This window comes from Mustelus asterias, chromosome 13 (genome assembly GCF_964213995.1).
Source record: "Mustelus asterias chromosome 13, sMusAst1.hap1.1, whole genome shotgun sequence".
Lineage (NCBI taxonomy): Eukaryota > Metazoa > Chordata > Chondrichthyes > Carcharhiniformes > Triakidae > Mustelus > Mustelus asterias.
The window spans coordinates 55,112,276-55,133,539 of record NC_135813.1 but is presented as its reverse complement, the minus strand read 5'-3'; the positions used below and the strand labels follow the sequence as shown (position 1 = coordinate 55,133,539).

The 21,264-nt window shown below is 44.9% G+C and overlaps 1 protein-coding gene across 2 annotated transcripts in view; it reads right to left on the bottom strand.

Moving 5' to 3' along the window:
* crkl (v-crk avian sarcoma virus CT10 oncogene homolog-like) overlaps nt 1-13,994 on the bottom strand; it is a 67,910-nt gene extending 53,916 nt beyond the window's left edge. The window contains exon 1 of one of the 2 annotated variants that reach the window (XR_013499367.1): nt 12,823-13,994. Coding sequence is in view for 1 of the 2 variants with exons in the window: in XM_078226795.1 (XP_078082921.1) it covers nt 12,823-13,617 (795 nt within the window). In the remaining variant the exon portion in view is untranslated. The remainder of the gene's footprint in view (nt 1-12,822) is intronic. The other variant, XM_078226795.1, reaches the window with a different exon arrangement.
* Between the last annotated feature and the right edge of the window lie 7,270 nt (nt 13,995-21,264).

Genomic DNA, 21,264 nt, shown 5'->3' with positions numbered 1-21,264 from the left:
TTTGGTGTCCGTACTACTTGCACACTGAAGGTTCACCAGATTGGTTCCTGGGATGAGGGTTGGATGGAGAGAAATTTGTTGAGTGTATTCAGGAGGAATTTCTCATTCAGTATGTGGATGGCCCGACTAGAGAGGGGGCAAAACTTGACCTCCTCTTGGGAGATAAGGAAGGGCAGATAACAGAAGTGTTAGTGAGGGATCACTTTGGGACCAGTGACCATAATTCTATTAGTTTTTAGATATGGAGAATGATAGGTCAGTCCCAAAAGTTATTCTAAATGGGGCAAGGCCAATTTTCATGGTATCAGGCAGGAACTTTCAAAAGTTAATTGGGGGAGTCTGTGGGAAGGGAAAGGGACGTTTGGTAAGTGGCATGCTTTCAAAAGTGTGTTAACCAGGGTTCAGGGTAAACACATTCCTCAGAGTGAAGGGCAAGGCTGGCAGAAGTCGGAAACCCTGGATGACTCGGGATATTGAGGCCCTGGTCAAGAAGAAGAAAGAGGCACATGACGTGCATAGGCAGCTGGGATCAAGCGAATCTCTTGGAGTATAGGGGGTGTAGGAGTAGAGTTGAGAGAGAAATCAGGAGGGCAAAAAGGGGACACGAAATTGTTTTGGCAGATAAGGCAAAGGAGAATCCAAAGAGCTTTTACAAATACATAAAGGGCAAAAGAGTAACAAGGGAGAGAGTAGGGCCTCTTAACAAGGTAATCTATGTGTGGATCCACAAGAGATGGGTGAGATCCTAAATGAATATTTCTCATCAGTATTTACTGTTGAGAAAAGCATGGATGTTTGGGGAAATAAATAGTGATGTCTTGAGGAGTGTACATATTACAGAGGTGGTGGTGCTGCAAGTCTTAAAGCACATCAAGGTAGATAAATCTGCGGGACCTGATGATGTGTATCCCAGGACGCTGTGGGAGGCTAGGGAGGAAATTGCGGGTCTCCTAGCCGAGATATTTGAATCATTGATAGTCAGTCACGGGTGAGGTGTTTGAAGATTGGAGAGTGGCAAATGTTGTGCCTTTGTTTAAAAAGGGCTGCAGGGAAAAGCCTGGGAACTACAGGCCAGTTAGCCTCACATCTGTGGTGGGTAAATTGTTGGAAGGTATTTTGAGAGACAGGATCTATAGGCATTTAGAGATGCAAGGACCAATTAGGAACAGTCAGCATGGCTTTGTGAGTGGAAAATCATGTCTCACAAATTTAATTAAGATTTTTGAAGGAGTAACCAAGAAGGTAGATGAGGGCAGTGCAATTGATGTTGTTTATATGGACTTTAGCAAGGCCTTTGACAAGGTACCGCATGATAGGTTGTTGCATAAAGTTAAATCTCATGGGATCCAGGGTGAGGTATCTAAATGGATACAAAATTGACTTCTTGACAGAAGCCAGATGGTGGTTGTAGAGAGTTGTTTTTCAAACTGGAGGCCTGTGACCAGTGGTGTGCCTCAGGGATCAGTGCTGGGACCACTGTTATTTGTCATTTATATTAATGATTTGGATGAGAATATAGGGGGCAAGGTTATAGTGCAGATGACACCAAGATTGGTGGCATGGTGGACAGTGAGGAAGGTTATCTCCAATAGCAGCGGGATCTTGATCAATTGGGCCAGTGGGCTGATGAATGGCAGATGGGGTCTAATTTAGACAAATGCGAGGTAATGCATTTTGGTAGATTGAACCAGGGCAGGACTTGCTCAGTTAAGGGTAGGGCGTTGGGGACAGTTACAGAACAAAGAGATCTAGGGGTACATGTTCATAGCTCCTTGAAAGTGGAGTCACAGGTGGACAGAGTGGTGAAGAAGGCATTCGGCATGCTTGGTTTCATCGGTCAGAACACTGAATACAGGAGTTGGGATGTCTTGTTGAAGTTGTACAAGACATTGGTAAGGCCACACTTGGAATACTGTGTGCAATTCTGGTCACCCTATTATAGAAAGGATATTATTAAACTAGAAAGAGTGCAGAAATGATTTACTAGGATGCTGCCGGGACTTGATGGATTGAGTTATAAGGAGAGGCTGAATAGACTGGGACTTTTTTCTTTGGAGCGTAGGAGGCTGAGGGGTGACCTTATAGAGGTCTATAAAATAATGAGGGGCATAGACAAGGTAGATAGTCAATATCTTTTCCCAAAGGTAGGGGAGTCTAAAACTTTAAGGTGAGAGGGGGAGAGATACAAAAGTGTCCAGAGGGGCAATTTTTTCACAGAGGGTGGTGAGTGTCTGGAACAAGCTGCCAGAGGTAGTAGTAGAGGCGGGTACAATTTTATCTTTTAAAAAGCATTTAGATAGCTACATGGTTACGATGGGTATAGAGGGATATGGGCCAAATGCGGGCAATTGAGATTAGTTTAGGGGTTTAAAAAGGGCGGCACGGACAAGTTGGGTCGAAGGGCCTGTTCCATGCTGTAAACCTCTATGACTGGCTGGGTAAATTAGGCTAATACTCTCTGGAGTTTAGCTGAGTGAGAGGTATCTCATTGAGATATAAAATAATCCAAAGGGGCTTGACACGGAGTTGTTTCTCCTGGCTGGGAAATCTAGAACACGGAGTCACTGTCTCAGGATCAGGGGTTGATCATTTAGGACCCTGGAACTGTCGACCCAAGAGGGTTGTGGATGTTCCACCACTGAATATACTTAAGGCTGAGACAGACTATCAAGGGATTAAGGGGAGCAGGCAGGAAAGTGGTGGCAGAAGATGAGCAGAATGGCAGAGCTGGCTGGCAGGTCTACTCCTGCGACTATTTCTTATGCCCTTATAGAACATAGAACAGTACAGCACAGAACAGGCCCTTCGGCCCACGATGTTGTGCCGAGCTTTATCTGAAACCAACATCAAGCTATCCCACTCCCTATCATCCTGGTGTGCTCAATGTGCCTATCCAATAACCGCTTAAATGTTCCTAAAGTGTCTGACTCCACTATCACAGCAGGCAGTCCATTCCACACCCCAACCACTCTCTGCGTAAAGAACCTACCTCTGACATCCTTCCTGTATCTTCCACCACGAACCCTATAGTTATGCCCCCTTGTAATAGCTCCATCCACCCGCAGAAATAGTCTTTGAACGTTCACTCTATCTATCCCCTTCATCATTTTATAAAGCTCTATTAAGTCTCCCCTCAGCCTCCTCCGCTCCAGAGAGAACAGCCCTAGCATCCTCAACCTTTCCTCATAAGACCTACCCTCCAAACCAGGCAGCATCCTGGTAAATCTCCTCTGCACTCTTTCCAGCGCTTCCACATCCTTCTTATAGTGAGGTGACCAGAACTGCACACAATATTCGAAATGTGGTCTCACCAAGGTCCACACTTACTTTTGTTAACTTCTCTCTTTTTACATGCCTGCAGCAGTTTTAAGTTTACTCTTCTTTATTTATCACTTAGCTGAAATCCAGTGATTACTGCACTGACAGAAAAAACTGTCATGGACCAAACACAACCTGCATTAAAACTTTATTGAATCAAAATGTTTTACAGCAAAACTGGCTACCAATAGACAATGCATTAGTCCCCAACTCAGCCACCTAACACTATGACAGTTGCTGAAGCTCTAAGAAACCATCTACCAATTGCTGCAGGTGAGGTGTCCTGAAAAACATACCTCATACATTCAACCATTAATTTTTCACCTTCAATAATAGTCCTACAACCAAGATAGAATAATCTTAATGCTCTCAAAATACTGTTCCCCAATTTTGAGAGCAGAATGTATAATTGCACAAGTAATGAGAATCTTTGTACCACTGACTCCTTTAGATAACTGTGTCACCTTCAAATTCAACAATTGGGACAGCCTCCCTTTGGACATCCAGTCCTAAACAAACTCCACGCTTCCCAAAAACCCCTTATACATATCCTGGCCAGCATTAAATTCCTTCATTCATCTCACCAACCAGCTCCACGTCCATTAACCTCAATCTACAATGCCTACCCCAATATATTCAATTCAAAACCCTTGTCCTCATCTTTTGATTTGATTTATTATTGTCACATGTATTAACATTGTGAAAAGTGTTGTTTCTTGTGCGCTATACAAAGCATACCGTTCATAGAGAAGGAAAGGAGAGAATGCAGAATGTAGTGTTACAGTCATAGCTAGGGTGTAGAGAAAGATCAACATAATGCAAGGCAAGTCCATTCAAAAGTCTAACAGCAGCAGGGAAGAAGCTGTTCTTGAGTCGGTTGGTACGTGACCTCAGACTTTTGTATCTTTTTCCCGACGGAAGAAAGTGGAAGAGAGAATGTCTGGGGTGCATGCGGTCCTTAATTATGCTGGCTGCTTTGCCGAGGCAGCGGGAAGTGTAGACAAAGTCAATGGATGGGAGGCTGGTTTGCATGATGGATTGGGCTACATTCACGACCTTTTGGAGTTCCTTGCGGACTTGGATGGAGCAGGAGCCATACCAAGCTGTGATATAACCAGAAAGAATGCTTTCTATGATGCATCTGTAAAAGTTGGTGAGAGTCGTAGCTGACATGCCAAATTTCATCTACAAATCTTGCCATAGCCTTGACCTACTTCATCTCTGCAAACTGGAACTCTTTATCCTCTCCCTTGCTTGCATTCCTGCCTCTCTCTAAGCCCCCAGCCATTTTGATTCTGCCTTTCAAATAACTTGCCTGCATCCCAACCACATTTCTTGGCCATAGCAGCTGTCCCTCAAAGCTTTCCTTCCTGTCAATACCATTTCCCCAGCCTTGCAATGTATCTTTAAAAGGCACCACTTAAATGCAAGATATTTCTTAATCCAATTATTCTCACTACATAAAACTGTAAAAGCAGTGTAGCACTATATTTCATTGAAAGCCTGTGCAGAACTACATACAGATCCCCAATATTTTTCCCATCATTACAAAGCTCAGGCTAAACATCAATATGCCAGTGTTGATTAGAAATGACAGGAATAATAAAGCCCTTTAGAGTTACATGAAAATGACTTTAAAAAGTTACGTAAAAGTTAAAATAGGTGATTGCGGAACAGTTTATTCTCTGGACTTTTGATTAGAACACTGGTACCCTAGTGTGTGCAGTGAACCAAGCTGGAATGTGCTTGATGCGGACAGTCAGAATATTGATGCCAGATTGGGTATTTAACAAGTTACAACAGATTATACTTGAACTTATAACTTTTCCAATAGCCAAAATAATCATCCTTATCCTGTCCCAAACATACATCAGTTGAATAGGAATTAACGTAACACCAATTTCAAGTCCCAAAATTAAATTGAGAACAGAACAGTCACGTGAAGAGCGAGAAAAATTAACTTATCAAACAAGGAAAATGTAAGAGACACTAACAGACATCGAGTTGTTCCTTAATCTTTAACATGGATATTTAAAGCCATTATAATGAACCTTTGGAGGTGAAGGCCAAATATGATATCTAAACCAATGTGTGGGCCGCACACAATTACACAAAGAGCCCCAAACCTGTCAGTGTACCAGAAGACTCCACCTTCTTCCTCTCACCACTGAATCTTCTTTCATCTTGTTGGCCTGTAGCCTTCCCTTGCCCACTTTCAAAGCCTGAATTTTCTGCTTTCTATCTTACAGCACCTTAGTCTATTTCTGTCTCCCTCTTTTGTTTCTCCAGTATCCTTTTGCTCCTTTAGTCCTCTGTTCCCCTCATCTAGCTCTTTCTTAGGCCTTGAATTTCTGGTTATGTTTCCCAACCTAGGTCAGGTAACAGATCACTGATAGTTCTAACCTCCCATCGCCCAATGGGTTACCTTGGAGTCAATGTAATCCCAGGGACCATTGTTAGTATCTAATAGGTCTGTTGATGGATGTTAAACACTTGGTAGTTTTTAGTCAATTATACTCAGCACTGGGGGAGATTGTGTTCAGAGTGCAAAAATAAACTCTACGGTAAAGCTGCACCAAAGTATCCTAGTCTCAAGAGTTTGCTTCACAACTAGGCCTGGGAATTTCTCTAGCATTGGTAGTAGAGGATGGTCACTGGAAAGTGACACTTGGATTCTAGGATTTTCTTCCAAACAGAAAGTTAGAATTGGGGTTAATAAGAGAAGATTGTAATTGGAGACTCTCTGAAGAAAGATGACTGAAACCAGGTATAAGGATGGTAGGATGTGATTTTTCACCACTGTTTTGTGAAACAGAACCTATTAAATACTCACAATCATACCTACTTCTGTCCTTCAACACCTGTTTACAAGACAAGAATCCACAATATCAGGGGCTTGGATAGCTTGTAAGTGCTGCAGCCAGAGGAACTCCTCATAAGCCAAACACTAAAAGCCAAGCTTAAATATGGATGATAGAAACCAGTAGCAATGGCACTACTATATTCTGAAAGAGTCGTATGGACTCGAATTGTTCTCGATTTCTCCCTCCAGTTCCAAGTTTATCCAGCATTTTTCATTTTTATCACTGCATTTTGAAGATTTATCCCCATACAGTATACTGCAGATCAGCCACAATCTCACTGAATGGGAGAATGAGCTCTAGGGGCTAAAGTTCCTCTTGTTCCTAATAAATCCAGTTCAAGTGATTTTATAGATTCAGAATCAATCTCCAACCTGCCTCTTCAAGAATTATTTCTCCAGAATTAATAACTGTACCATCATAGAATTATTACAGTGTAAAAGGAGGCCATTCAGCCCATCAGCTCTGCACCGGCTATCCAAATCAGCATTTTACCGAGTGACACTCTCCCCATAAACCTGGACATTCTCTATCTTCAATTATCTAATTCCCTCTTGAAAGCCTTAATTGAACTTACCACACACTCAGACAATGCCTTTCAGACCTTAACCACTCACTGTGAAAAAGTTTTTTCTCATTTGCTTCTTTTGCCAATTACTTTTAACCCATACCCTCTCATTCTCAATCCTTTCACAAGTAGGCACGGTTTCTCCCTAGCTACTCTGTCCAGGCCCCTCATGATTTTGAATACCTCGATCAAATCTCCTCTCGGCCCTTAGTGACTTACACAAATTCAACATCACCTCCTTGCCCTTGTGCTCTATGCCCCTGTTAATAGTCTAGGACACTGTCTGTTTTACGCACTTTTAACTCACCTTCCAATGACTTATGCACATTTACACCCAGGTCTCTCTGCTCCTGAACCCCCTTTAGAGTAGCACCCTTTATTTTGTACTTCCTCTCCACATTCTTCTTACCAAAATACATCACCTCACATTTGTCCATTTTGAACTCCATCTACCACCTATCTGCCTATTCTACCAGCTTGCCCATGTACTTTTGAAGTTCTGCACACTCCTTAGTTCACAATGCTTGAAAGTTTTGTTTTGTCAGCAAAGTTTGAAATGGTTCCTGTACCGTCTAGATTAATATATATCATAAGAGTTAGGGTTCCAATACCAACCACTGGAGATCACCAGTACAAACCAGCAGCTCGACAAACATCTACTGACCATTATTGTTTCCTGTCATACAGCCAATTTTGTACCTATGTTACTGCTGTTACTTTTATTCCATGACATAACTTTTCTCACAAGTCTGCTGTGAGACACCATCAAATGCCCTCTGTAAGTCCATGTACACCACATCAACAGCATTGCCCTCATCAACCCTGTGCTACCCGTTCGAAAAACTCCAGCAAGTTAAACATGATTTTCCCTCATGAAATCCATGCTGGCTCTCCTTAAATAAATCTCCATGTGACTATTAATTTTGTCTTGAAATTCCCCCCCCCCACTGAAGTTAAACTGACTGGAATGTATTTGCTGGGCTTGTCTAAGAAAGGCTGAAACATTTTGGCCAGTGTTACTGGAATTTCCACGCTCACTTCCCTCAGTATCCTTGGAGATATCTCATGTGACCACCTTACGTACAGGCAGTCTATCCAATACCACCTCCTTATCAATTTTAAACCTAATGACTGAATTTCCACCTTGTTCACCATGGCCTGGGTAACATCTTCTTCCTTGGTAAAGTCAGATGCAAATATTATTTTAATCCCTCACCAAGCTCCCTGTCTCCATCTGTAAATCCCCCTTATGGTCCCTAATGGTCTAACCTCAGTGGTTGGTAAACTGATGGAGAAGATCCTGAGGGACAGGATATATGAGCATTTAGAGAGGTTTAGTATGCTCAAGAATACTCAGCATGGCTTTGTCAAGGGCAGATCGTGCCTTACGAGCCTAGTGGAGTACTTCGAAAATGTGACTAAACACATTGACGAAGGGAAGGCGGTAGATGTGGTTTATATGGATTTTAGCAAGGCGTTCGATAAGGTCCCCCATGCAAGGCTTCTAGAAAAAGTGAGAGGGCATGGGACCAAGGGGCTGCTGCCCGGTGGATCCAGAACTGGCTTGCCCAAAGGAGGCAGAGAGTGGGTATAGATGGGTCTTTTTCTAAATGGAGGTCGGTCACCAGTGGTGTGCCCCAGGGATCTGTTCTGGGACCCTTGCTGTTTGTCATTTTCATAAATGACCTGGATGAGGAAGCGGAGGGATGGGTTGGTAAGTTTGCCGACGACACGAAGGTTGGTGGGGTTGTGGATAGTCTGGAGGGATGTCAGAAGTCACAGAGGGACATAGATAGGATGCAAGACTGGGCGGAGAAGTGGCAGATGGACTTCAACCCAGATAAATGCATAGTGGTCCATTTTGGTAGGACAAATGGGATGAAGGAGTACAATATAAAGGGAAAGACTCTTAGTACGGTAGAGGATCAGTAGAGGGTCCGGGTCCATAGGACTCTGAAATCAGCCCCACAGGTGGAGGAGGTGGTTAAGAAGGCGTATGGTGTGCTGGCCTTTATCAATCGAGGGATTGAGTTTAGGAGTCCGGGGATAATGATGCAGCTTTATAAGACCCTCGTCAGACCCCACTTGGAGTACTGTGCTCAGTTCTGGTCGCCTCACTATAGGAAGGATGTGGAAAAGATTGAAAGGGTGCAGAGGAGATTTACAAGGATGTTGCCTGGATTGAGTGGCATGCCTTATGAGGATAGGCTGAGGGAGTTCGGTCTTTTCTCCTTGGAGAGACGAAGGATGAGAGGAGACCTAATAGAGGTGTATAAGATGTTGAGAGGCATAGATCGGGTGGACTTTGAGGCTTTTTTCCCAGGCTGGAAATGTCTGCTACGAGAGGACACAGGTTTAAGGTGCTGGGGAGTAGGTACAGGGGAGATGTTAGGGGTAAGTTTTTCACACAGAGGGTGGTGGGCGAGTGGAATCGGCTGCCGTCAGTGGTGGTGGAGGCGAACTCAATAGGGTCTTTTAGAGACTCCTGGATGAGTACATGGAGCTTAATAGGTTGGAAGGTTATAGGTAGGTCTAGAAGGTAGGGATGTGTTCAGTACAACTTGTGGGCCGAAGGGCCTGTTTGTGCTGTAGTTTTTCTATGTTTCTAATCAACCATATCCCTTTTATCACCCTTTCACTATTTATATGTCTACGGAGCTCTTTAGAATTCCCTGTTATGTTAGCTGCCAATCTCTTTTCATACTCCCATATTGCTTCTCCTGATTTTTCACCTGCCCTCTCAACTTTGTGTTCAGTCTGGTTCTTAGTTGTATTTTCTATGCAACACATCATAAGCACATTTTTTCTTTGTGACCTTAATTTCTCCCTCCATCATCCAGGGTGCTCTGAATTAGTCTGCCCCACCTTTCCCTTTTGAGAGAATATTTCTTGACATGTCCAAACCATCTCTTATTTGAAGGTAGTCCCTTGTTCAACAACTGTTTTTTCTGCCAATCTTTGAGTCCAATTTATTCAGCCTAAATCTGTTCTTACCCCAGTGAAGTTGACCTTCCCCCAGTTAATTATTCTTACTCGAGATTCCCTACTGCCCTGAGTCATCCTAAACCTTATGGATACAACGATCACTGTCCCCGAAAATGTTCTCCCAATGAAACCTGATCCACTTGGCCCACCTCATTCCCAAGAACTCAGTCTAGAAGTGTCACCTTTCTCATTGGACACATACTAGTGTAGAAAATTCTCCTGAACACACTCCAGGATCTCTTGTCCCTCTCTGCCCTTTACACTACCACTAACCCAGTCTATATATGGATAATTAAAGTTCCAAGTGATTATAGTGAAGAAGTCACAATTCACAGAAGCACAGAGCAATTTACAAATATGCCAGCCAATTAAGAACAATTTAGATCAACTTTAATTCCTTTCTATTTTTGTTTGAACAATGACCTCCAAAAGGAGAAGAGGAAATTTTTTTTTTTTAGAGGAATCAGATAACCTAATACCATGAGAAGCACGAGTTAATGATTTCAACTGATGATTCACCTTCCCCCCCCCCCCCCCCCCCCCCCATACAAGGTTAGCAACAAACTCAACATTAAGTGATTATAGTCGAAAAAAAGAAACAACTAGGCTAACCAGAAATCCTCAGCATTACTTTGTAATTCTCAACTTCTCTTTTTAAAAAGCCAGATTAACTGTGTAATGCAAGAAAATACAGGCCAATCTGTTTGGACTGTAATGCCACAAATTGCCTTGAACTGTTTAGGTGGTTGGAATCACAGCTCTTTGACTTGCATTGAACGTATTCATGGGAATTCTCCCATTGACAAGGGATCAGCCCCATAACCTGGTTACAATCTGAAGTACTGTTTAGTCGGTGGCTGCCTGCAAGTTCCCAGAGCTAAAATCATTCTTTCATAACTAGCTCAAAATCAAGCTGACAAGATAAATATAATTTCTCTGGTTTAAAACAAAAACAGCACATTTACTGGACACAAATGAATAATATCCAACCCAGAACATAGCGGAAGACTTAAAACCTATATCAATCATTTACTATGGCATATACAAACACTAGATGTATTTCTACAGTGTTCGTACTGCAAAGAACAGAAGGTCTGGTGGCACTTCCACACACTGCCTGATTAACAGTCAATAAAATTGTGAAAATCTTGCTGCAATACCAATTTACAAATACAAAAATACAATGCAAACTTAGGAAATGACAGAGCAACTTCAAATGGGAGGATTGGCTCTCTTGACCACAGTTGAAGAATTATATCGTGTTAGAAAAGGACCAACTTAGATTTTACACTATCCTCTCAGAAATATCTTCCACTGCCCCTTGTTTCATACTTACAATTTCAAAAACACACCCCTTGTTTTCAAAGGATGGCAATAAATACAGTCATCAAAAGATAGCAAGCAGATGGCAATCGGCCATTCTGAAATAATTGTTATAAAGCTGTCTACACATCATCTATTGTGGATTGTCCCTTTTGTTACCATTTCCACTCTTGGCAGAATCAGTAACATTTATTTCTTACATCTGGCTCTTCAAAACATGACACCTTCCAAACTCAAGTTAACTTTAAACACTCAGCCTGTATATATTCTGTGAACTTTCAATGAAGATTATCTAATGCTGCTGTAGGCTCTCTTACAACAGGGCTGTCAATGCAGACAAACTGCCCTCCCACAGGCCTCCATTGACCATGCATTGTGACAAAGCAGGCCAACTCCAGGTCATGCATCGCAATTGGATTGTTGGTGACCAGCTATTGCAAATTTACATTCAACCTCAATATTCAAACAGGCAACTGGTAAAGTCAAAATAATGGCCGCTGAATAAACAGTGGGTTTGAGAGATCTCTGGAAAATGTACAACACAAATCATCTTTTAATAATCCTCTTAAACAGGAATGCACCAAGAGTCAAAGGTAAAATTTGAACTGTTCAAATTTCAAGTATCCGAAGATGGCACCCAGACAAAGTTCCTTTAACTCTAGACTAAGCTCATATATCTCAATCTTTCTTACACTGTTTTCTCACATTAGTGTGATTTACATGAGGGGGGTTTGGAAATGCGTAGGTTTAAAGAGCTGCTGTCTCACTGGTGGACCTTTAATCAAAGTGCCCATCGTTTGAAGTATGCTAATTAATAGGAACAGACTTTTGCCAAGCTATCCATCCAGTCAAAAACTGGGCCTTCCCTCCCAAAACACTATCATAGAGGCCAGACTCCTCTTGAACAGCCTGTTTGTGCCACACCTGGCAGAGCATTTCAAACAGGTTTAAAACATTCACAATGCAAATCTTTTACTCCGACTTTCTTGGCTTATTTCAGGTATTATTTGAGATTCAACATTAAACCTTTCTATGACTGGTGTTACTGGTTATCAGTATTCCTATGAACCAGTTCATATTTACACCTGCATGTTGTTTTTTTTAAAAAAGAGTCATCCAGCGAAGATGGCCATTCATCTCATTGTACAATGCCTCTCTGGAAAGTGTGATACTCTTTTCCCATTGGGTTTCCAATTATATGCAAAATTCACTTTGGAAGTTACTGAATGTGCCCCTACCTCCTTTTCAGTGAGTGTGCTCAGAATAATAATTTCTAACAGATCTCCCCAAACCCATTCTTGCCCTGGTTATCAACCATCCTGCCTGTGGAAACAGTTTTATGCCCTACTGACTCATAAGTATCTTTTGAATCTCCCCATAGTCTTCTCAACTGCAGGGAGAATAAAGTTTATTACTGACACAAGTAGGTTTACATTAACACTGCAATGAAGTTACTCTGAAAATCCACTAGTTGCCACAGTCCGGCACCTGTTCAGGTACACTGAGGGAGAGTTTAGCATGGTCAATGCACCTAACCAGCACATCTTTCAGACTGTGGGAGGAAACTGGAGCACCTGGAGGAAACCCACTCAGACACGGGGACAAGGTGCAGACCACACATGGACAGTGACCCAAGCTGGGAATCGAACCCGGGTCCCTGGCGCTGTGAGGCAGCAATGCTAACCACTATGCCACCAGCTACTTCTAACTTCAACAACTCTACATAACTGTTAGTGCTTGTGTTGGCTGACTGATTGCTGCACCTACCTCCAATGCCAGGGCGGTTTTGTCATAGGCACAGGGGACTCGCTTCTGGATGGCCCTGGCATAGACGGGTCCGTTCTGGGTGGTGGGCAGAGGGTTGGCGCCGGTGGGCAGGGGGCTGCTGGTCTGGGGCTGGGCATAAGCGTGTGCGGGCTCGGGGATGCCATAGCTGCTGGAGTTGCGGTAGCCGCCCGCCTGCTGCTGCTGCTGGGGCGACGACTTGACCACCACCTCGACATAAGGCACGGGGATCATGCCGAGGCGGCCGTCCTTGTTGCGGGCACTCCACCACTGCTCCTCGGGCTTCTCCACGATCACCAGCAGCTCACCCTTCTTGAAGGGCAGGTCCTCCACGTCGTTGCCGGGGAAGTCGTACAGAGTCCGCACGTACTCGGCACTGTCGTCGCCGGCCGGGCCCGGAGAGGAGCTGGGTCCCAGCAGGAGTTGTTGTTTGGCCAGCGCAGTGGCGGGCGGGCCGGAGCTGGCGGCCCGGGGGGCCGGCTCGATCAGGGTGGTGGTGTCCAGGTAGTGGATCTTGTAGAACTCCAGCAGGCCGGGCAGGTTGTCAAACTCCTGGTCGCCGATCTTGAACTTGCCGGGCAGGCTGTTGATGATGTAGTGAGACACCTTGGAGTTCTCGGAGACGGACAGCACATAGTCCCCCGGGCAGGTGCTGCTGTCCCTCACCAGGAAAGTGCCGTGCCGCTGGCCCAGCAGCTTGGCCTGGGCCTCCTGCCGGCTCAGCACGCCAAAGTACCAGCTCGTCCGGTCCTGCGACTCGAACCTGGCGGCGGCCATGGCGCTGCCGCTGCCACAGCCCCCCCTCCCCACCCCCCGCCCCCTGGGCTAATCAAAGCCCAGGCCTGAACCCGAGGCCCCGGGACACACTCAGCAACACACACCGCGGCGGCGGTTCCTGCCCGGGGGCCCTGCCGCTCACACCGTGCCGCTGGCTGCGGCCTCTTCTCGGCAGCCTCTTCCTCCTCCTCACAGCCGCCTCTTCATGTCCAGGGGCCGGTTGTTGTAAAGCTGGCTGTGTGTGTGGCGGCTGCAGCTGCCTCCCGGTTCCCGCTTTCCCTCCGCCCGCCTTCCGCTGGCCTCCGGGCCAAGATGGCGGCACTGGGCTTGGGCTTCGCCCGGCGTCGTGTCGTCAGCGGAGCACGTCGACTGGCGTGCCGACGGCAGGGGAACACGTCGACCGATGTCAGGACGGCAGGGGAAGCACTTTGACCAACATCCTGACGTTGAATAGCACATCCGGCTGCGTCGTGACGTAGCGTATCGACCTGTGGCATGTGTCATTTGAGTACGAAGGTCAGCATCGTGACGTCGTTGGTCACGTCGTACGTGGCCCTTTTGGCGGGAAGAATATAAACACCTTCCTGACTGGAAAAAGAACATTATCCAAATGGACAAGGGTTTTATTGTAGTTTATTTCTGGGGCTGCTTCATTTAATATTATTGTTTAAAATATTCTTTCCTGAGATGTGGGCATCACTGACAAGGCCAACATTTATGACAACTGAGTGCCTTATAAAACCAACCCACAGCTCTTCACACCCCTGTGGGAGTCTCCAGGAGCTTTCTCATCAATTCATTTGGTGGGCGGGTCATGGGCATCGCTGGCTGGCCAGCATTTATTACCTATCCCTAGTAACCTTATCCAATTGGAGAAGGGTTTTATTGCAGTTTATCCTTGCTGCTGCTTTATTTAACATTAATTTTTTAAAAATATTTTTTCCTGAGTTGCCTCCTTAGAGGGTATTTACGAGTCAACCACATTGCTGTGGCTCTGGTGTCACATGGAGGCCAGACAGGTAAGGATGGCAGATTTCCTTCCCTAAAGGACATTAGTGAATCAGATGGGTTTTTGCATCAATTGTTTCATAGTCACTATTACTCTGACGAGCTTTACATTCCAGATTTTATTAACATAATTTAAATCAAGAATATGGTAGGAGGAGTAGACCATTTGGCCCTTTTAAATTCTACCAGGTGCTGTGGAATTTGTACCTGTTTCGATAGGGGAGTACCTTGGATCTCTGGATTACTGCTATTACCCCTATGCCACCATCTTCCCAGATGGTGCACACAGCTGCCACAGTGCACTGGTGATGGAGGGAGTGAATGTTTAATGTGGACGGGGTGTCAATCAAGAGGAATTCGTAGTCTTGAATGATGTCAAACTGTTTGAGTGCTATTGGAGTTGCAATGATGCAGACAACTGAAGTAATTGCATTACTTGGAGGTCGGTTGTGGCAGGAGACTACCAGGAGGACAGGGGAATCGCTTAAGGGATGTCCTCAAAGATCAAACATCTCCATGGGAGACCCCAGCTTGCAAGTGACCATAATGGCAAAGACCCATTCAGGAAGACACCAAGCACATTGAGAGAAATTGTTGAGAATGTGCAGAGGCAAAGTCATGGCATTGGAGGGAGAACAAAAACCTCCAAAATCCATCCACCCAACCCTTCAAATATCACCTGCCCAACATGTGGCATAGTCTGCAGAGTGCAGACCAGGTCAATGGCAATGACTGGATTGCTCTACAGAGAGCAGGCATGATCTCAGTGGGCTGAATGGCCTCATTCTGTACCGTAGTGACTCTAAGAAAACATTTACACTAAAGTTGAAAGCAAATCATAGGCATTGGTGAAATGCGTCACTGTATTTGTAACTGGGTAAGGGTAAAAAGGAGGGAAATGTGAATGGCATGTTTGGAACAAAAGACAAGTCTAAAGGAGCACTGAGAAATGGTGCTATTTAACATGTATATGTGATAATATAGAGAACAAGCTTTTAAAAAAATTCCAGTGCTCCAAATCTCTGCTTTTGCGTTTTGTAGAAAAAAGTGGAATTATAGAAAAGTCTGTATAAAAACTTAAGAAATCAAATCTGGAGTAGGCTACATGATCTTTTGAGCTTAGATCATTGCTGATTGCCTACATCAACCCCAAGTATCCCAACCAATCCCCATATCCCCTGATTCCCTTAGTGTCTAAAAAGCTCCCAATCTCAATAGTGAATCAAGCTAATGATGAGAAACCATGGCTCTCTTGGTAGCAAATTCTGAAACTTCACAGCCCTCTGAGTGAAGGAACCTGCTCATCCTGAGTTTATGATTCTAGTTCTGGACTCTCCCACCAGGGGAAACACTGTCTCAGCAACTACCCTGTCAAACCCTCTTAAGAATTCTATATGTTCCAATAAAATCACCTCTCATCTACGCTCGAGAGATTATAGTCTCGTTCTTCTCAATTTGGGCGGCACGATGGCACAGTGAGCACTGCTGTCTCACAGCATCTAGACCTGGTTCAATTCCGGCCTTGGGTCACTGTCTGTGTGGAGTCTGCACGTTCTCCCCGTGTCTGCATGGGATTCCCCAGGGTCGTCTGGTTTCCCCCCACAATCCAAAGATGTGCAGGATAGGTTGATTGGCCATGGTAAATTGCCCCTTAATGTCGAGGAAACTAGCAGGGTAAATACATGGGGTTACAGGGATGAGGTTGGATTGTTGTTGGTGAAGGCTCGATGGGCTGAATGACATCCTGCACTGTAGGGATTCTATGATGCTACGAATCTCTGCTCATAGGGCAACCTTATCATAGAATCCCTACAGTGCAGAAGGAGGCCATTCGGCCCATCAAGTTTGCACTGACAACATTCCCACCCAGACCCTATTACCATAACCCACATATTTACCCTGTTAGTCCCCCGACAATAAGGGGCAATTTAGCATGGCCAATCAACATAACTCGCACATCTTTGGACTGTGGGAGGAAAGCAGAGCACCCGGAGGAAACCCACGCAGACACAGAGAGAATGCACAGACTCCGCACAGTCACCTGAGGCTTGAATTGAACCCGGGCCCCTGGCGCTGTGAGGCAGCAGTGCTAACCACTGTGCCGACCTTATCAAATGTTCCTGTGAAACACTGAGATGTTTTACTACATTAAAGATGCTATACAAATGCAAGTAACTGTTATAGTTGATGAGATTGATTGTTCAGGCTCATGGGTGCCTGGACGCTATTCGTGAGGTTTTTTTAGAAAATGTTGACAGATTAGATTGGGTAGACGAAGTGAAACCATTTCTTCTGGTGAAGGAGTCCAGAAGGAAGGAGCATCAACTTAGAATGAAGCTGTGTGGAGGTGATGTTAGCAAGCACTTCTTCACACAAAGGGCAGCAGTCATCTGAAACTTACTTTCTAAATATGCTAAAGCTAGGGATTAACTGAAAATGTTATATCTGGGTTAGATGCATACAAGGCAAGGAATTCAGATTTGCATCTCGATAAGTGACAGATCAGCCATGATCTAATTGTATGGCATAAGAAAAAAAACTAAAAAATGCTAATGAGAGTTGCAGCCAGTGCAGGAATCCCCTGTGGCCATCCCCCTCTCTAACAAGTAAACCATTTTGGATACTGTTGTGGGGGATGGCCTATCAGGGGAAAACAGCAGCAGCAGCCAAAGCAGTGGCACCACAGCTGGCTCTGTTGTTAAGCAGGGAGGGACAAAGAGGACTGGAGCAATAGTTATAGGGAACTCTATAGTTAGGGGTGCAGATAGGCGTTTCTGTGGACGTGAAAGAGACTCCAGGATGGTATGTTGCCTTCCTGGTGCCAGGGTCCAGGATGTCTCTGAACGAACAGAAAGCATTCTGAAGGGAGAGGGTGAACAGCCAGAGGTTGTGGTACATATTGGTACTAACGACAGAGGCAGGAAGAGTGATGAGGTCCTGCAGCAGCAGTTTAGGGAGTTAGGTAGAAAGTTAAAAAGCAGGACCTGTAGGGTCCTAATCTCAGGATTACTCCCTGTGCCACGTGCTAGTGAGGCTAGAAATAGGAAGATAGTGCAGCTCAACACATGGCTAAACAGCTGGTAGAGGAGGGAGGGTTTCAGATATCTGGACCATTGGGGTCTCTTCCGGAGCAGGTGGGACCTGTACAAGAAGGACGGGTTGCATCTAAACTGGAAGGGCATAAATATTCTGGCCGGGAGGTTTGCTAGTGTCACACGGGAGGTTTTAAACTAGTTTGGCATGGGGATGGGAACCAAAGCAAAGGTGAATTAACTGAAGGGGAACCAGAGAGTAGGGCCAGTAAGACTCAGAGAAACAGCAGGCAGGGTGTGGTTGCTAATCAAAGAGGGTCTGGTGGACTGAAATGTATTTATTTCAATGCGAGAACTGTCACAGGTAAGGAAGATGAACTTAGAGCTTGGATTAGTACTTGGAACTATGCTATTACAGAGACTTGGTTAAGGGAAGGACAGGATTTGCAGCTTAATGTTCCAAGATACAGATGTTTCAGGTGGGATAGAGCAGGGATATAAAGGGGTGGGGGAGTTGCACTACTGGTTAAGGAAAATATTACAGCTGCACTGCAGGAGGACATCTTGGAGGTCTCATACAGCGAGGCAATATGGGTAGAGCTCAGGAATAGGAAGGGTTTACTATCGGCCGCCTAACAGCCAGCGATAGAGGAACAGATATGTCGGCAGATTTTGGCAAGGTGTAAAAGTAACAGGGTTGTTGTGGTGGGAGATTTTAACTTCCCCTATATTGACTGAGACTCACTTAGTGCTAGGGGCGTGGATGGGGCAGAGTTTGTAAGGAGCACCCAGGAGGGCTTCTTGAAACAGTATGTAGATAGTCCAACTAGGGAAGGGGCCATACTGGATCTGGTATTGGGGAATGAGCCCAGCCAGGTGGTCGACTTTTCAGTAGGGGAGCAGTTCGGGAACAGTGAGCACAATTCAATGAGCTTTAAGGTACTGATGGATAAACATAAGTGTAGTCCTCAAGTGAAGGTATTAAATTGGGGGAAGGCTAATTACAACAATATTAGGCAGGAACTGAAGATTGGGGGCAGATGTTTGAGGGCAACTCAACATCTGGCATGTGGGAGGCTTTCAAGTGTAAGTTGATAGGGTTTAGAATCGGCACATTCCTGTAAAGATGGAGGATAAGTATGGCAAATTTTGGGAACCTTGGATAATGAGAGATATTGTGAGCCTAGTCAAAGAGAAAAGGGAAGCATTTGTCAAAGCTAGGAGGCTGGGAACACATGAAGCAAGTGTGGAATACAAGGAAAGTAGAAAGAAACTTAAGCAAGGAGTAAGGAGGGCTAAAAGGGGTCACGAAAAATCATTGGCCAGCAGGATTAAGGAAAATCCCAAGGCTTTTTATACATATATAAAGAGCAAGAGGGTAGCCAGGGAGAGGGTTGGCCCACTCAAGGACAGGGGAGGGAATCTATACATGGAGCCAGAGGAAATGGGCGCGGTATTAAATGAGCACTTTGTGTCAGTATTCCCCAAAGAGAAGGACTTGGGGGATAATGAGTCTGGGAAAGGGTGTGCAGATAGTTTGAGTCATGTTGAGATCAAAAGGAGGAGGTATTGGGATTCTTGAGAAACATTAAGGTAGACAAGTCCCCAGGGCCTGATGGGATATACCCCAGAATACTGAGAGAGGCAAGGGAGGAAATTGCTGGGGCCTTGAGAGAAATCTTTGTATGCCCACTGGCTACAGGGGAGGTCCCAGAGGATTGGAGAATAGCCAATGTTGTTTAAGAAGGGTAACAAGAATAATCCAGGTTATTTCAGGTCGGGGAGCTTTACGTCAGTGGTAGGGAAATTATTGGAGAGGATTCTTCGAGACAGGATTTACTCCCACTTAGAAATAAGTGGACATATTAGCCAAAGGCAACATGGTTTTGTGAAGGGGAGGTCATGTCTCACTAACTTGATCAAGTTTTTTGAGGAAGTGACGAAGATGATTGATGAGGGTAGGGCAGTGGATGTTGTCTACATGGACTTCAGTAAGGCATTTGACAAGGTCCCTCACGGCACACTGGTGCAAAAGGTGAAGTCGCATGGGATCAGAGGTGAGCTGGCAAGGTAGATACAGAATTGGCTTGGCCATAGAGGACAGAGGGTAGCAGTGGAAGGCTGCATTTCTGAATGGAGGGCTGTGACAAGTGGTGTTCCTCAGGGATCAGTGCTGGGACCGTTGCTGTTTGTAATATATACAAATGACTTGGAGGAAAATGTAACTGGTTTGATTAGTAATTTTGCGGACGACACAAGGGTTGGTGGATTTGCAGATAGCGATGAGGACCATCAGAGGATATAGTAGGATATAGATCGGTTGGAGACTTGGGCAGGGAGATGGCAGATGGAGTGTAATCTGGACAAATGTGAGGTAATGCATTTTGGAAGGTCTAATACAGGTAGAAAATATACAGTAAATGGCAGAACCTTTAAGAGTATTGATAGGCAGAGGGATCTGGGTGTACAGGTACACAGGTCACTGAAAGTGGTAACACAAATAGAGAAGGTAGTCAAGAAGGCATACGGCATGCTTGTCTTCATCGGCTGGGACATTGAGTTTAAAAATTGGCAAGTCATGTTGCAGCTTTATAGAACCTTAGTTAGGCCGCACTTGGAATATAGTGTTCAATTCTGGTCGCTACACTACCAGAGGATGTGGAGGCTTTGGAGAGGGTACAAAAAAGATTTACCAGGATATTGCCTGGTACGGAGGGCATTAGTTATGAAGCGAGGTTGGAGAAACTTGGTTTGTTCTCACTGGAACGACGGAGGTTGAGGGGCGACCTGATAGAAGTCTACAAGATTATGAGGGGCATTGACAGAGTGGATAGTCAGAAGCTTTTTCCCAGGGGGGGAAGAGTCATTTACTAGGGGGCACAGGTTTAAGGTGCGAGGGGCAAGGTTTAAAGGAGATGTACGAGGCAAGTTTTTTACACAGAGGGTGGTGGGTGCCTGGAACTCGCTGCCGGGGGAGGTAGTGGAAGCAGATACGATAGTGAGTTTTAAGGGGTGTCTGGACAAATACATGAATAGGATGGGAATAGAGGGATATGGTCGCCGGAAGGGTAGGGGGTTTTAGTTCAGTCGGGCAGCATGGTTGGTGCAGGCTTGGAGGGCCGAAGGGCCTGTTCCTGTGCTATAATTTTCTTTGTTCTTTGTAATCAGTGCCTCGATTGATAAAGGCAAGTGTCCCATATGCCTTTTTCACCACCCTACTAACATGCCCTTCCGCCTTCAGCGATCTATGAACAAACACGCTAAGGTCCCTTTGTTCCACAGAACCTTGGAGTGTCATGCCATTCATTGAATACTTCCTGGTCACATTAGTCCTTCCAAAGTGTATCACCTCACACTTTCCAGGGTTAAATTCCATCTGCCCACTTGACCATCCCATCTATATCTTCTTGTAGCCCAAGATCCTCAGCCTCACTGTTAACCGTACCCAAACCTCACAGAGGTGCAGTGTGTAAGGCTGTAATTCAGAATAAAATTAATTGCCACTTGGAAGAGCATGGATTAATAAGTGAAAGTCAGCACTGATTTGTTAAAGGAAAATCAAGTTTGACTGATTTGTTTGAGTTCTTTGATGAAGTATCGGAGAGGG